The 18479-nt window shown below is 42.5% G+C and overlaps 1 protein-coding gene across 1 annotated transcript in view; it reads left to right on the top strand.

The window, feature by feature from the left end:
* The window catches only part of LOC308302847 (GDNF family receptor alpha-1-like), a gene marked incomplete at both ends in the record, with an annotated part of 127567 nt that overhangs the window by 42907 nt on the left and 66181 nt on the right, over positions 1 to 18479 (top strand). The window contains 3 exons of the mRNA XM_080747165.1: positions 1254 to 1293; positions 5899 to 6258; positions 8376 to 8459. Coding sequence (XP_080603291.1) covers positions 1254 to 1293; positions 5899 to 6258; positions 8376 to 8459 — 484 coding nt within the window. The remainder of the gene's footprint in view (positions 1 to 1253; positions 1294 to 5898; positions 6259 to 8375; positions 8460 to 18479) is intronic.

Raw genomic sequence — 18479 nt, 5'->3', positions numbered from 1 at the left:
GTGTTTCATCTGGATGCGATTGATTGATTGATTGATTGATTGAAGACTTTATTAGAAGTTTGCATAGGAAAAGGTACAGTTTCATGACGGTACAGTTCACTGGTACAAGGTCTACTAAAAGGAGATCCATGAAAAGACTAAGCTTATTTCCACTGGAAACCATTGAAGTATCTCAGACCAGTGGGGACCGTACCTATGTTCCCCAGGTTCTATGTTCCTGTTACAATACTGCAGTATTATATTATTTGGGCTCTTGTACTGCTTGTCTTGTGTCCTGTTTCTGCAAGGTGGAGAGGTGGAGAGGGTGTGGAGGAACCTGGAGAGCTGATTGTCAGATGACAGTCAGCTGTGGCAATTGACAGAGCTTCCTGCACAGAATTGTCCCTGCCAATGATTCGCTGGTCCCCTAATGGTTAGGCCTGCTGATTGGGTGTGGCTACCTACAGTCCTCTATAAAGCCTCACTCTGAGAACATTATGGTGGAGGACTGTCAGCCAAACGGCAGCAGAGAATCGATCCCTCTGTCCTCTCACCCCAAACCAACCAGTGACTCTGTCCTTATGTTTAGTTAAGTCCCATCGGAAAGGACTTCTTATGCTTTAGTTGTAGTTAAGTTTTGTTGCTGTTAGGTTTGTTTTCTTTGCTATCCATTCATTAATTCATTTTCTGTACTTATTATCTATTTGATTGTTAATAAATTCACATATATTTTTATAAGAACTGTCTTCATCCATCATTTATGTTATGATTCTTGCCCTAGACCATGAGACCATTTAAAAACACAGCAACTACAGCAAGAAAAGAAAAAAAAAAAAACAACACCTTGCCACAACCCACCCCAGCGCATCAAAATCAGAATTGTAGAAAGGCCAACACTCTGTAAATTCAGACTGAGCAGCATCCTCATCACATGCATGATAATGGAGACCTGCCCTTTTTCATCATCAGACAGAGTGACTATACCTTTCAACCTACTTCTCTTTATGCAGGAGCACAGTGGAAATTGACATGTGTATTAACCAAAAAACTAAAGAAAAGGAGAAAAATCTGAATTCACTTTAGTCTGTGGGGGTAGAGGACTAACCAACCACCCTTTCACAAGTTAGAATTCATGACACGAAAAAACTGACGAAAAATACTTAAGCAACTTCATTAACTCACAGACTACATAACTCCATGTTTGACCCAGAAATACCACAACTTCTACGAAGGCCTGTTCTCCCCTGTTCTCCCCATTCATCACCACACCTCAGCAACTGGATCCTGGAAGCAAAGAGAGTAGGATGAAGACAGGTAACAGGACACAAGACCAAATAAGTTATTTTTAGGCCAAATCATGGACTTCAGTGTCTCACACTGATACAAAAACTCACAAAAACGCACAACCGCCAAAAACAGCTGCTGCTTTAACTATCAGACATTACTTGAGCACATCACATGCCAAAATAATTAGATCACATAACAGAAGGACTGCAGTACCCACTGGACTGCACTACTTAAGGACCGCACTACTCAAAGAACCTAAGGACTGCACAACTCGAAGAACCTAAGGACTGCACTACTCGAAGAACCTAAGGACTGCACTACTCGAAGAACCTAAGGACTGCACTACTCGAAGAACCTAAGGACTGCACTACTCGAAGAACCTAAGGACTGCACTACTCAGTGCCGAAGAACTCAAAAGACCGTAAAGAAAAACAAAAAAACACAACATGAACTAATAAAAAAATATATATATATGATGCGCATCACAAATTCACACTACTTAACACAAGCATTAAAAACCATCTGCATTATTAAATTCAAGCGAGTACGTGGGGGTACACCATAATGTTCACAATACCCTTTCACAATTTAGAATTTAACACAGAATCGATTTAAAATTCGACTCGAACCAAAACTGCCACTCGATTAACACCAAAATCCCCAGTGCAAATGGCCGCTTTGGACACCACCCCCACTTTTCGGCCATTCAAATTCTATTGGTTGGCAGATTACCCAGGAAAGAAAAGAACTTAAGCTTGCACAGATTTGAGCCAACCCACCAATTTAGATTGCAATAGCAAACCAATACAACTAACAAATTTAACCTACTACACGTATTAACTTACTGGTTTCAAAAAGGCTCCTTAAACGTTAAACTGAGGGGCAGGTACGCCCTGTCAGCTCAGACCCTAATGTGCACACACACATCAGCTCTCTATGGAGCTCCACCTCTCAGAGGTGGAAGGCCAGCTTAGACTTTTAAGTCCCCCCCAGCTTGTATTCACTACTACTGGATCAGTACTAGGACATGGGGCATGAGAGCTCCCCCTCCCTCCCCATGCACCTATGTACTCACCCACCGTAGTATGCAAGAGAATATCATCAGTTGACACCAGGATACCTTTACCAGTAAGCTGCTGCACCACAAAAACCTCCATCCTCCACTTAGCCGGTACCTGCTGAAATAGAGGCAGTAAAGACTTGTGATCAGCAACAGTGCTTTAAGTGCCATGTATAATCCAAATTTTCCTACGGTGGGACTCAAATTGACACAAAGTATACAAACCTGCCAACCAGACCAATGCAAACAAAACCAACCAACCCAGTATAACCAAAACTAACAAAACTAAATTAGAATAGCTTTATACAAACTTTTAGACGAGCCCCCAATTCATGTTACGACCCTCATGGTCTAGGGCAAGAATCATAACATAAATGATGGATGAAGACAGTTCTTATAAAAATATATGTGAATTTATTAACAATCAAATAGATAATAAGTACAGAAAATGAATTAATGAATGGATAGCAAAGAAAACAAACCTAACAGCAACAAAACTTAACTACAACTAAAGCATAAGAAGTCCTTTCCGATGGGACTTAACTAAACATAAGGACAGAGTCACTGGTTGGTTTGGGGTGAGAGGACAGAGGGATCGATTCTCTGCTGCCGTTTGGCTGACAGTCCTCCACCATAATGTTCTCAGAGTGAGGCTTTATAGAGGACTGTAGGTAGCCACACCCAATCAGCAGGCCTAACCATTAGGGGACCAGCGAATCATTGGCAGGGACAATTCTGTGCAGGAAGCTCTGTCAATTGCCACAGCTGACTGTCATCTGACAATCAGCTCTCCAGGTTCCTCCACACCCTCTCCACCTCTCCACCTTGCAGAAACAGGACACAAGACAAGCAGTACAAGAGCCCAAATAATATAATACTGCAGTATTGTAACAGTTCCCCATTGACCCCCTCAAAAAAGGTTCTATGTTCCCTACTTACCCAAAAAAGGTCCTATGTTCCCCATGTTCTATGTTCCCCACTTACCCCCACAAAAAAAGGTTCTATGTTCCCCGCTAAACCGAACCCCTATGGGAGTGTCGCCACTCCGACAATAAGAAGTCAATTTCGGAGTGGCGACATGTCGGAATGGAGAGAGCCTCCCGGATGGGGAACATAGAACCTGGGGAACATAGAACCTTTTTGGGGGGGAAGCGGGGAACATAGAACCTGGGGAACATAGAACCTTTTTGGGGGGGAAGCGGGGAACATAGAACCTGGGGAACATAGAACCTTTTTGGGGGGAAACGGGGAACATAGAACCTGGGGATATAGAACCTGGGGAACATAGGATATGGACCCCCAAATTGCCCCAACTGGAACGCGCGTCTCGCCAAGCCGAACAGCACGGCAGCGCGACAGAGAAAGGGGGCCCCATTGCTAGACGGGAGCTTCCGAAGGACGGTCAGTCCCATTGACCGTCATTTGGACTGAGACTGACCGGCAGTCGGAGGCCCCCCTGGCCGCCGGGGCCCGTTTCAATTGAAACAGGTGAAACATGGTTAAAGGCCGCCGCTGCTTTTAAGTGAACATTTTTGAATATTTTTGAAACATTTTAACAAGTAACAACACATAGCCTATATTTCGGGGGTCCCTGGCACAGAATATTTTCAGCCAGATAGCTATTAGCTTCAACATGTTTGAGAACAATTGACATTAACCTATAGTTAGGCTATCCTGCGCGACCAATGCACATTTTAATGACAAGGTTGTTGTTATTTTTACTTGCGTCACAAGCGTCGATATTAGCCTGATCTTGCCTGATAGAGTCCATCATCATTCCGTGCTTTTTAAAACGCAGACACAAAGTATCTGTCTGTCTGTCTGTCTGTCTGTCTGTCTGTCTGTCTGTCTGTCTGTCTGTACGTACGCAACTTTCTCATCACGCACGACCTTCATCAGCGCGTCGCCGCGGACACGCGCTGTGACGCACGGTCTCCCAAAGCCAAGAGCTCTCCATTCACCGTGGACGCTTTGGAGAGAGCGGATCATCAGCCTCCAACATCCTCCACCAGGACCACCACACAACAAACCAAACCATTACCGGCGAAACAAACAAACTATTATTATTCAGAGCGCGTTGGACAGCTTTTATACAACTCCGAAGAACGTTTATTGTTTCAAAGGCAAATAGGATAAACCCGAGTTAATGGCGATGTTGGAAAAGTAACATTACGCACGGACGGGCGGCTGATTTGTGATTTGTTTCCCCCACCATCCACTGGCTCTCTTGCGACCCCGTGGTGCGTGCGTCCATGGTCCGCATCCTCGTCCTTGGTACAGCTTATGATCATTGTGCAGTCAGTGTGTTGCTTGGTGTTGACCGGACCAGGGCAGCGCAGTGGATGCGGGACACGGGGACACAGACACGGACCACCAACGCTCCCGGAGCTCTGCTGGAGTGGGACGATCTGTCCTTGATCTGCGGTTCAGTTAATTAAACTGCCTGTTGGAGAGTCAAGCGTTCCCAGTTTGAATCCAGTAACCTACTACTGTCTGTCTGGGGACTGGGGAGAGGATCTCCCGATCGCTTCATTGCGTGTGGATCTACCGAAATGCATCGCAACTTAACGCACGCAGAGAATGCGCAACGCGAAGCAGCAGCAGCAGCGGCACGGATCTATCTGACTGTGGACATAACCTGCCTGGATGTTATTGTTGGATCGTTTTGAAAACCCTACTTGTTCAACGTTACACTACAGCCTATACAACAGGCTACATCACCTCGAAGCGCGATGGTTTTAGCAGCTGTTTTCACTGTGTTGTGCGTGTTGGGTGAGTAATCTGACGAGTTCTACTCATAATTATCTTGTAAAAAGGGACTCTGTGGGTTCCTTTATGGGGGTCTAAATGGACCCGTACAGGTCTGTAACTCTGACAGTGTACACATTATGGAACCAAATGGACCATAAGGGGTCCATTTGGTTCCATTTGTTAGTGTCTAAACTGTAAACTGTTCCATTTGTATAGTGTCAGAGTTAAGAAGATTCCTTGGAATTTGATTGAGAAACACTGATGCACAGTTAGGGTTTAGTGCGCAAAGACGTTCCATACGGAATGAACAGAATGGAACTTTCAATTATTAAGGTTTTTGCCGACATTTGAGCTATTAATCTACAGTAAGGCAATTTTGGCTACACTATATCGTGTGCTTCAAGCGATTTGAAACACAGCCCATTTTAGTTTTTAGTTGATTTGCCAAAACTGCTCAAAAAGTTGACTATCTTGTGTCGGTTAACATAATTCAAGTTTCTTAGTAGGCTATAAAACCTGCTTAGACCTCTGGACCTAAAGTAAAATAAATAAACACCCAAAAAAAGTAATATCTTTCTAAATTAAGCCTAATCTGATTGATTGATTGATTGATTGATTGATTGGCTTTCATGAGCTTATCCTTTTAGTTGACCTTGTACCAGTGAACTGTAGGCCTACTGTCACGAAACTGTATACCTTTTCCTATGCAAACTTCTAATAAATACTTCAATCAATCAATCAAATAAACGTAAAAGTAAAATAAACACAAAAAAATCATATCTCTCTACATTAAGCCTGTAATCTTTCTGTCAACTCAATAGATTCGGTATCCACACTAAAGGTTGCGGTGGGGGATCGAACCACAGCCTCCCGAGGTCCCGGGTCCCCAGGGTCCCCTAACCTCCTCCCCCCGGCCCGGCCCATCGTGGACTGCGTGCGGGCCAGCGAGCAGTGCCTGCGGGAGGCGGGCTGCAGCAGCCGCTACCGCACCATGAGGCAGTGCGTGGCGGGCGGGGAGAGCAACCTGACGGCGGTCACCGCCCCGGAGGCGCAGGGCGAGTGCCGCCTGGCCATGGACGCCATGAAGCAGAGCCCGCTCTACCACTGCCGCTGCAGGAGAGGCATGAAGAAGGAGAAGAACTGCCTGAGGATCTACTGGAGCATCTTCCACAGTCTGCAGGGTAGGATGACTTTGTTTTTGAAGCGGTGAAAGCCGCTTCCAAGGAGTGGCTTTGTGTGTCCCGTTCATGTCCATATATGGTCATTCCAGTCCAGAATGAACAGGTTTTATCTGTCACGTACATCAAGAATATGTTTGGCACATAGAAAGTATAGATCTAGAACACAGAATATATAGATCTAGAATACAGATTTCATAGCTCTAGAACACATGGAATAAACATTCACCGCTTCACTTCGAACCGAGGTTTGATTTTTTCATAATGAATGATTAGGGAGTCGATATTTATTTGTTGTGACCATCAGGTCGCAGTTACTATCAAAACCTCCACCGGCTGTCAGTCTGTCAGTCACGTCACACGTCACACGTCACATTTTTCCCCTACTCATATCTCCGCCACCGTTGCCCCCTATCCATGCCAAACTTTGCACACACACTTGGCTCCTCATTTCTCACATGGCCCTCTTCTAGCGCCACCATCAGGCTGGTTTTTTAGAACACATTTTTGGACACTGCTCCTACAGATTTTGCCCTAAAATCACGCAAAGCGGTGTATACATGTGACCTGACGGTCGCTTATCTCCCGATTAGGGAGTCTTACTGGTGTAAATTCTATTGGAAACTATTAATTAGGGCAGTTTCTCAAACTTTCAAATTTCAAGGTCTCCCTTTTTACTCTGACAGTGTACAAATGGAACCAAATGAACCCGTTAGGGTTCATTTGGTTCCATTTGTACACTGTCAGAGTTACAGACTTGTATGGGGCAATTCAGACCCTCCCCCCTCCCCCCCCAAAGGAACCCACAGATTCCCTGGAATCCACTTTGAGAACCACTGTACTAAAGGATAAATGATGGGCAGTCGATATTTGTTTTTGTAAATGTTATCGGCAACTGAGTATTAATTTAGGGCTTTACATCTGAGTGACACATGCACTGCCTCCACATTTAGACACAGTTTGGCTACATTTATGCCATATATGTCAGTGGTTCTCAAACTTTGTTGTTTGCAGTACCCCCTTATACTGATTTCTGATGCCAAGCACCCCCTTCCCCTGACTACAGCATTTAGCTTATACCATGGCAAATAAACATTGCTTTCTATTCAATAACAAGTGTACGAGTCAAGGTATTGATGTAATTTGGTTTAAAGGTGATGCACCATGCATTTAAAAAGTATTTATGTCATATTGTTTATGTCCCAAAAACGTTTTTCAAAAGGTTTGAGGCTAAATTACCTCTCCTGAATAGAGAGCCTCTCATTTTTGAATGGCTCTCGGAGCATTTCTTTTTTTTTAAACGGCCGTCGATGACGTCATCGATGGCAGCAAATCTGGACAGCCTGTTTTGAGAACCCGTGGGATGCTTTTAACCTCCACCTTCCCAAAACCAGAGAAAGACACAACACAAGGTGCTAGTGGGACCCCAAAAAAAGGTTTTAAAATAGGAAAAGTGAAATTTCATGGTGTATCAATTTACAGTTTAGCAGGTTCACACAAAGACTGTCAGTTTGGTCATGACTCATAACCCACAGCAGTAAAATACATATTCCCATTTCTCCTGTACGAACTGCACTATCCCCACGTACCCCATTTGAGAAACACTGACATATGTTTTCATTCATGCGTTCATTTCATTGTGATATCAGGGTGCTGTCTCTTCGTTGCGCTAGAGGAATCCATGCTTGACTAAACCAATGTCAGACAATGCCAAGGGTTAGACACAGATATTCATTCCCATTTTTATCTGGAGGGTTCTGACATGAAATGAAATTGTCAAGTTCATGAACAGCTATCTTAATAAAATGAAAATAAAAGCACACACGTCATACAGATTCTCACTTTGGCTATCTGTCTATCTGTCTATATCTATCCGTCTGTCTATCTGTCTATCTGTCTGTTCTATCTGTTATCTATGATCTATCCTCATCTCTATTTGTCTCTCTATTTCTCTCTCTCTCTGAGTCACAGATCACACACACACACACACACACACACACACACACACACACACACACACACACACACACACACACACACACGCACACGCACACGTGCACTCGCGCTGCCCCGTTGGCCCATGTGTTTATTGATTGATGTCCACTGCTCCTATCATGCAGGCAACGATCTGTTGGAGGAGTCCCCCTATGAAGCGGTCAACAGTAGGCTGTCAGACATACTGCACTTGGCTCCCATCATCTCTGGTAAGATGTTTCATACATTAATTTGTCTCCTTTACACGCTCCAAATCAATCCATCCACATGTCAGAACTTTCTTCCTATCGCTTTATCCACCAAAAGTTTCTTATCGCTTTAACACACCGGTCTTCTTCTTGCTTTGTATATCATCCTCATCCTATCATCCTGTCCAACACAGTTTGTGTTTATGCATGGTATGATCACTAGGGGGGGACAACTTCTTTGTGCAAACTCCTCGTCTGCTGCCAATGCTTTGATAACAGCTGCCCTGCCCTGCTGGTCTGAACCAGTGAAATCACACCGTCTTTAGAAACCAACAAACCTCGGAGAGTTTGGCTCGAGCTGGTTGGGAGAGTAGAACACATCTAGGTGTTCTGAGGTTACCAGGAGACTGCCTATCACCGCTGCTCAGTGGTGTCATTTTGTATCATCCAGGGACGTGCAGAGAATGGCAGGGGCAGGGGCTGAACTCTCTAAAAAGGCCTTTTGGTGAAAATATCGAACATAGCAGACCTCCAAGCTCACAACTTTGTGAGCGTTGTGAGCTTGGGGGTCTGCTATTTTCAGACAAGGCATCAGGTGTGGCATGGAAAGAGGGCATTTGCATTTCTTTCACCATAGTAAAAACTACATTCACGGTCTGGAGAGGGCACGTTTTACAGACGCATAAAAGGATAGAGGCTCAAGCAAGCCCTGTTTGATGTCTATGTGTGCACGTGCCTGGTATCATCCAACCAGCAACCCGCGGCTCTAGAGCTGCATGCAGCTTTTTAGCGCCACCCTGGTGGCTCCCTGGAGCTTTTTCAAAAATGTATGAAAATGGAAAAAGATGGGGTGGGAAAAATTATTTTTTTGTTTCAACGATTTTTTTTCGTCACTGTCGGGCAGAAACCTTGTATCTCCAAGTTTCAAATTTGTATATATATATATTTCTTTTTTGCAAAGTAGGCCTAAAGCCCTGCTTCATCATACAAGACTGACGCACAAAGGTAGTGAAAACAGCAGATCTACAAGCACACAACGCCTCGCACCGCGAGGCGTTGTGTGCTTGTAGATCGGCTGTTTTCACTAGTTTAGTTCATTTTTGTGAATGATAAATACAAAACTAAGTTTTGGACATACAAGGTTTCTACCCAACAACGACGATATATAAGGCTTTCATAATTTTTTGCGGCTCCAGACAGATTTTTTTTTTTTTTTTTTGGTCAAATATGGCTCTCAACATTTTGGGTTGCCGACCCTGATCTAACCAGTTGGGTCGGTGGATCACTGTACTGTGGATGGCAGCGTGTAGCCCCCACCGACTACGCCTCACCCCCCAGCACTCAGCTCTTCAGACTCTCCCTGTACCCCTTTTATTACACATTCTCTCTCAATTGATGCCAGTGACTGACCAACATATGGCTTCTATGCAGATATATCTTGGTCACTCGTTTTCATGTTTTGTTTCTTAGGTCTGTTTATTTTTAAATTAATTTGTCATTTAGACAGATTCTAGGTTCATTGTTTACCTGATATTCTATAGTTTCAATTATACAGATTGTCATTTAAATAGCATGTTTAGACAGATGCTAGGTTCATGGTTTACCTGGTATCCATACAATTTCTCGAAGCACTATTTGGAGTCCCACAGATTAAAAAAAAAGGTATCAAATGGAGGTCTCGATGCATATCAAACTGGGAGGGACCATGCAATTTGAAAAGGTTGACAGTCTGTGGCTTAAGTGACCACATGTAGATATACAGGTGCCAAATGTGCTGGTTCTGTCAGCGGTTTCCATTTTGTGCTGCAGTCTGCAAGGTTCTCCAGCTCTCAGCCTCCCATTATCACTCAGTCCCCAAAGCCTCTTTATCTGCAGGTCAGACCTGCTCTATATATATATAATATAAAAGGCAGTCATTCAGTGCTGTTTGCCTCTCCGCTCTCTCAAAGTGATAATGACAGGTCTGACGCCTCGCTTTTTCTTTACCTAATGGCTGCTATAGTGCCACCGACGGGAGGAGTGCTCGTTTACTAGGACAGATTTTGGGGATCAGATCTTCCGTGAGCTGGTTGATAATGAGCCAATCTGGCTGGCCAGCCATTGTCGAAGAAAAGGGAAAAACAGCGCCCACTCTGTTTTTTTCAGAGAATCTGTTCTTGAGAGATTAATAAAGAGCTGATGGCCGTTTTGTCGGTGGCAGTGGAAGTGGTGGATTTTAAAGAAAATCACTAGATTTGTTGACCAGGCAGCCTGTTTCTGCTTCTTTTTAGTTTGCATAGTTTCAACAGATTACAGATGATTTATTTATTGATTAATAGCACATTTACTATCAAAACCTCCACCGGCTGTCTGTCAGTCATACAGTCACAAGTCACACTTTTGCCCTACTCATATCTCTACCACCGTTGCCCCTATCCATACCAAACTTCACACACACACTCCTTGGCTGCCAAACCACAACCCCCACCATTTTCTCACATGGCCCTCTTCTAGCACCACCATGAAGCCGATTCTTGCAAGACACATTATTGGACACTGCTCCTACAGACTTTGGCCTAAAATCACGCAAATCTGTACACAGTATCTCCACAGTCAAGTCAGCAAAATGAATTTACCCAAGATAGGTTGAAAATGGGTGAAGTCATGCTTTAATGGCTGTAGTTTTGCTGCATGCTGGGAGTGCTCATATCCGCCAGCTGCACAGATTTGTGAGGAAGATGTCTGGGTGTTGTGTTTGCCGTGGTGTTTGCTGCCCGGTGGCCTCAGCCTGCACGCAGCAGCAGGGCTATTCATCTTAACACTGCTGCTCAGGTGGACACACAGCCAAACAATACACGAAAATAACAAACAGGTCAATGGAACTGTTGTGGTGAGTTTTGACACTCTTGATCCTCAGGTTTTCAAAGTGGGTGTGGGGAGGGGGGGGGGGGGGGGGGTGGGGCTGTGCTGTGGACCCCCAGCTGGTCAGGTGACAGGATTGGAAAAGAGGGGAGAGGGGGGGGCTCGAGGTTACAGCTATAGGTGTCATTGGCATCGAAACACTTGTGAAGCCCTGCCTTGCATATTATAGGCTACATCCTTTATTGACAACAGAGGAATGTGAACAAACATCTCGCTGGCTGTGGAAAGGAGTGGATCCTTGGCCTTGAGACAAGGTCAAGGTGCACGGAGCACAGAGGAGCCAGGAGGAAACATGTGATTTAGGAGGGGGAGAAGGACACAGACAATGATTTTGTTTTTGTTTTTTTTTTGGGGGGGGGGGGGGGGGGGGGGTGTTGTGTAGTTGAACCTGTGAGAGGGGTGCGTGCTGTGATAGGCTAAAGGGAAAACAAGGTATTTACGGATCTCCCGCATTGAGACAGAGGAGTGTCGTGTGATGATTTTGCGAGACCCGTTTGGTACATATCTGACCTTGGGGCTCCTGCTCCTGCGTGTAGCAGGTTCGAATCCCAATCTCGACGACCTTTGCTGTGTGTCACTCCCCATCTCTCTTCCCATTTCCAGTCTATCAATAAAGGCAGTAAAGCCATTTTCCAGTCTATCAAATAAAGAAATAGCCGACCTTACAAGTGTCGCGTCTGCAACGCGTTGTGAGCTTGTAGGTCGACTATTTTCGGCACGTGCGACAGGCATACACATTAAGGCTTGATGTTTGAGGTGAATCGGGGGGGTTAATGTAGCAGTAATGCCACAATGTCCAGCCAACCTTGATGACTGAAACGGTGTCTGATGCTAGGTTGTTTCAGGGTTAATAAACGGTGTGTGACGCTAGGTTGTTTCAGGGTTAATGAAAGGTGTGTGACGTTAAGGTGGCTCCGGGTTAATGCAACAATAACAACGGGACAATGGTGTGTTTGTTCAGCAACCTTCACACGGTGAACTCCATCTCACTGCTCCTACCTTCTTCATTAGGCTTTTATTGACAATAAGAAATGGAAACGTACGCAGCAGGACAAACCGTCCTGATAGGTCTTTATACTTATGGCTCAGCTAGCAGGGAATAGAGGTGGTAGAAGTGCATTTACTCACGTACTGTACTTAAAGGGGCACTCCACCACTTTTCAACCTGTCTTCATATAATAGGTCCTCACTAATGTTCATGATAAAATATCACAATTCTTTTCTACTTAGTCCAAGTCTCCTAGGAGAGCTGTGGGAAGTTCAGAATCCATCGTCTTGTGACATCATCATTTTCCAAAAAAGAAATGTAATCAATATTTTTGAAAGAAAAATTCCTGAAACTTTTCAGGAATAGAAAGCCTGCAGTTTCTATAAGCTGGATTGGCAATCGATGATGTCACAAGACGATGGGTTTCTGACCTGCCCACAGCCCTCCTCTGAGAAAAAAAAAAAAAAAAAAAGCTATTTTTGAGTGAGGACCAATTATATGAACATAGGTTGAAAAGTGGTGGAGTGCCCCTTTAAATAAAATGATCAGGTGTTTTTAACTTTGCTGGAGTGTTTCCAATTGTTAGTACTTTTACTTCTACTCCACTACAACTATTAGAAAGCTTTATTTAATAGTTACTTTGTAGATTTAGATTATTACAAAACATACATTAACCACTTCTATATTTTGGCCTTTTGAAAATAGATGATCTACAAGCTGTTTTTTTTTTTTTTTTTTATATAATTTTATACATTTTAAAACTGAAATGGAATATTCTTGCATAATCATTACTTTCTACTTGTGTACTTTAAGTGTATTTTGATACCAATACTTTTGCACTTTTACTCACGTAAATCTTTAATTCTTGTACTTTAATACATTGCAGTATTGATACTTTTACTTATTTAAAGAAATCTGAGTACTTTCTTCCACCTCTGTTGTGGACCATCCTATATGTTATACTTAATATATTTGAGATCTTCTTGAGCTGGTCATTTTAAAACTTAGTCAAAACAGTGTGGGCTGCCCTGCCTTGGACCAAGGTTAAATAATTCAGGCCTAGAATTATTGAATGCTTTAACCAGTGAAAAACAGCAGATATACAAGCTCACAGCGCGGCACCGAGTGCCGCGCTGCAAGCTTGTAGATCTGCTATTTTTGAAAAAGTCATGAAAATGTGTGCAAATCTTTGAATATATGTATTTTCAAAGCGAACGTTTGTAACTCAAATTTTGCTTCTGGGGGGTCCCTGGAACTAAATATTTTGAGATGTGCGTCCGTGGCCAAATAAATATCATTTTGGGGGTCCTTCACATGAAAAGGTTTGAGAACCACTAACACAGCAGTCTCTCAAGAACAGCCTAACTGAGCTCCAGTTAAGTGAAAAGGACATTTTCTTTGACGATGGCTGGCCAGATTGCTGACATAGAAACATAGGTTTTTCAAAAAAATCTTAGAAGGATTCAAAAGACACTTATAGTATCGGTTCAAAATTCAAATTTTCACGATTTTTCAAAAATAGCAGATCTACAAGCTCGCAGCGCGGCACTCGGTGCCGCGCTGTGAGCTTGTATATCTGCTGTTTTTCAATAGTTAAAGCATAAAATAATGATACACAATAATGTGTACCCGTTCTGAATGGGTTAAGTGGAACGGAACACACCAGAGAGTTATAGAGACTGAAAGCACTGTCTGGGGTCACAGTGAGGTTGGTGATGGACCGGCGCTCTGGGGGTGAAATGGAGAATTATTTTGTTTACCAGACAGACACAGTGGGTTGTATTCAGCTGTGTCGGACAGACAGCGTTGATAATGTTTATTCAAGTTGCTTCTGCCTGCCTTGGAAGTTTAATTTGGCTCCTGGCTCTGAAATCATGTGAGACGGAATGTTGTGGACGTTGAACAGTGAAAACTCTGAACAGCAGAGCGTGTCTTATTTAGTTTTAACACCAGTGCTGTGAGGAAGTTTCATTCAACCTCTATTTAACGAGGAATGCATCTTTGTTACGTTAGATTTTAACTACTTTAACCGTTATTTAATGCTTAGTTATTAAAACATAGCAGATATACAAGCTTGAGCTTGTACATCTGCCATTTTATATATACAGATCCTTCTCGAAAAATTAGAATATTGTGTAAAAGTAAATTGTCTTGAAACTTTCATATATTTCTTGAAACTTTCATATATTCTAGATACATTGCACATTCAGTGAATTATTCCAAACCTTTTTTTGTTACAATTTTGAATTTTTATGGCATACATCTCATGAATATCAAAAGTCCATATTTCAAATATTACAATATTACACGAGACCACTCAAAACAAGGATTTATAATAGAGAAATGTCAACCTTCTGAAGTCAGAGTAGCTTTAAGTCAAGTGGGACGTTTCCGAAGTCGGTTATGATTTGGGGTGCTAGGGCATCTGCAATGCTTTTTCACACAATATTCAAATTTTTTGAGAAGGATCTGTATAACGCAAAAGTTTGTAAATCTTTGCTTCTAACCCCATGGAAAGAACTATTTTGAAATGGGGGTCAGCGGCCAAACACATATATTTCTAGGGGTCCCCGACATTAAAAGGTTTGAGCACCACTGATCATAGAAACATACGTTTTTCAGAAAACCTTTAGGATTTAGAAGACATCTTTAGGTATTTTACATGTCTAAATGGGCTAAAATAAAAGAGAGATTGTTGATTGAGACCCTCACTTGCAATGAAGCCAAGATCACACACATAATTATAAATAACACACATAGATAACATAAGAACAACAAAGTCAAACAATAATGTTTACAACAATCAGTGGGTTCGATGCGACTTGCATACAGGTAATGCATGCTTATTAAGAAAATTCATAAAGTGGCCAATGGATGCTAAGGTATTCGGTTTAACCCTGCAAGGCCCAGCGTTGCTTTTTGGCAACATTTTTTAAATCATTTAAAAAAAAATGTTATAATTAGTTTTCCTGTTCTTTTTTCACATCAACATCACCATTAAATCCTATTGTTTAGTATTACAATGCCATTCGCCACGATATTTGCATATAAATACCCCACACAGAGACTGACATTCACACCTCCCAGAGAAGTTGAAATTCTAGCATCTGGATGAACAACATCTCACTTTTTAACTGAAGCTATTCCTCACTAAAACATAAGTAAAATGCCTGTAATATTTTTTTCGTGATCATTAGAATGTCTAGAACACGTGCATATGTTAATATTGTGAAAAATATCCCCAAAATGAAAATTAGAGCATGATTTAGGATTTATGGCTATAAAACCTTACAAAAACATTATTTTTTTTAAATTACATTTTCCTGTGATTAGGACTCCTACAACACCATCTGATTTTTTTTTTCTTTTTTTTTTTTTTTGGCCAGTAGAAATTAATTCGGGTCTTGCAGGTTTAAGATCTTGTTGCAAGAGTTTCTCAGAATCAGGTGCACTGATACTGAAAGCAGTCTTTCCCAGGTCCGATCTGGCAAAAGGAACCACAAAGACTGGTGTAATAATTCAGCACCACGGTGCTGGACAGCTCCTTCAGGAAGGCCTTTTGGATTAGAAGCTGTGCCTCAGGCTGATGATGGATCAGGACCCCGTGCTCCGGTCCTTGTTTTCCAGAGGATAATGGAGTGCAACAGTCTCTCTGTTGTTGTTGTTGTTGGGGCGGCTGAGACGAGACGTTGTCTTGGAAAAATGAAAGCTGTTACAGGATGTGATGGTCTAATGACTTTACTTTCACTTCAGATCCCTAGGGGGCGCCGAGTTGGGCAAATCCTATTTTTTTCTTTCTCGCAGGCGTCAATCAGGTGGGCAGGTCGCAGTGATGTAAAGTAACTAAGTAAACTCCATAGACACATGCAAAACAGAAAAAAAAGACAAAACTAAGGCACCACCTTTTTAAGTAAAACAAGTGAATACTTTTTCCACCTCTGGGCACTGCCAGCTCGTATCACCTTGGATGTGATTTTCTGATGAGAGGCAGTGCCTCTTAATTCCCTTTCAGGAGATCAATGAAGTATTTCTATTCTATCTTATTCTTTTAATTGCTCCCAACTCACTGGAATGCCCTTCAAAAGCATTCTAAAACGTGTTTAAATGCCACGGTTCAAATCCATTTAATCACGCTCTGTTGTGTAATGATCTGCTTGGAATTATTTTCTAATCTACTTTCATAGCATTCACTTTTGTTATTGTTTTTATGAGTCTTCTTGCCTGTGTTTGTCCCATTGTTTTGCTGCTATTGTTTGCTAGGGATGGCATGATAAGCGATATTATCGTTTTATCATGATAAAAAAAACGATAATCATATAGTGGAGATTTAATTTATCGTGAAATCGTCCTCCGTCATGCACTGGGATCAATTCACCATCAATTTGCAGAGCTGCATATACAATACCATTTAAACCCCCTAAAACGTACTTATAATATACAGTACGTACTTGATACAGTCTTTTTTTTTCACTCTCTATTACATGTTGCGACGCGTTGTGAGCTTGTAGATCAGCTATTTTCTTTTGGCAAATGTTCCGCCCCAGGATAATGGATTTTGATTATCGGGTTAATATCATAAATCGCAATTTCTTTGGTCACAATAATCGTGATATGACATTTCTCTACCCACAACATCATCACAATCTCGATATTGATGTCATACTGTCCGTATTCGCCCAGTGCTAAAGTGAACGTGAACAGAGATGCAGCAAACATGAGTTCATGGAAGGATTTGAAGGGCGAAACAGGGTTGAATGTATTTCATGATGTTATATTATACACATTGATATTCATACCATCTCAGTGGCTGACCAGCGGTTGGTTCATTTCTGTCTGAAGGTTGTATTAACAGATTGTGTTGGTGATGTGTGTTAGGATTGTTATTCCATTCATTCTATAACTCTGTCCTTCAAAAGTATTTGCTGTTCATATGGCATTCTGGTCAGCAGGGGGAAAATGAGAAACGCAAGATAATGACATAGTGAAGTAGACCCAAACCACACTGTGTAAGCTATACGTTTTCTTTTTGCGGTATGCATTAAAGGAGTAGTTCACCCCAAAATGTAAATTTACTATAATCACATTTTTGTTTTAGGAATGCAACAAATACCCCCAAAAAAATTAAAATAGCTGATCTACAAGCTCTTGATTGACTGAATATTGTATTAGACAAAAATTAAGAACAGTACAAGTACAGTAAAAAAATAAAATACAAATGTAGTACTGCACAAGTACAGTCAAACACCCCGCCTAAAAGGAACACCCCCAAAAAAGCCCTTGTAGTCTTGTTCCCTTCCCTCCCTCAAACACAGACTCAAACTCGTCCAAGCCAAATGTACTGCAGTGGATTCGAACCGCCAGCCTCCAGGGTGGCGGGCAGCAACTTTACCACCGTGCCACCCAAAGCGCCCTTGAGGCTGGCGGTTCGATTCCATGTAGCCACATGCTTGCTGTGAGCTTGCAGATCGGCTATTTTCGCCACAAAGCATGGATCTTATAGTCTTTTGGAGCCGCACTGTCGCCCCGATGTCTGTGACTCCTCTGTGCATTACGGTTTAGAATAGCATCTTTTTATCACTCCAAAGGAATCCAGTAAGTCTGACCACCTGATCAATGCTGTGACCTTCACTGGACCCAGACTAAAACACACAATAATGGCACTTCATCAAGGCTAAGTGAGACGGCCTCCTTTGCGCGCAGAGTGCTGAGAGCTACTGTTGAAAGGTCACAACTCTTAAGCACTTTAAGATATATTTTCGACCTATGTTGGTATAATCGTTGCTCACCAACGCTCATTGCTCGCTGTGTCTCAGAGGAGGGAGGGCCGTGGACAGTTCAGAAACCTGCCTAGCAACGACATCATTGAGTAGGCAAGGTTTGGTCATCTCAAACTAGATTCATTTATTATTGCATTTGTTAGCCCATTTAGACCTGGTGCCACCTAAAAGTTGTTTTACCTTTGAAACCGGAGGCAACCTCTGTGTCACATTAATTAGTACAGGGGTAGGCAACCTTAGGCACAGGTGGCACACTGGCACAGGGGAGAGGGTGATCACTGGCACACTGGCAAAAGTGTGAGAGATAAATATTGTTTCAATTAAATTAAGTCACCTAATTTGCATCAAATGACATACTGCACGTATGTTTTACAT

This window comes from Nannobrachium achirus (genome assembly GCF_963921795.1).
Source record: "Nannobrachium achirus genome assembly, chromosome: 18".
Classification (NCBI taxonomy): Eukaryota; Metazoa; Chordata; class Actinopteri; order Myctophiformes; family Myctophidae; genus Nannobrachium; species Nannobrachium achirus.
Note: the sequence above shows the minus strand (reverse complement) of the source record. Positions and strands in the feature narration are given on the sequence as shown.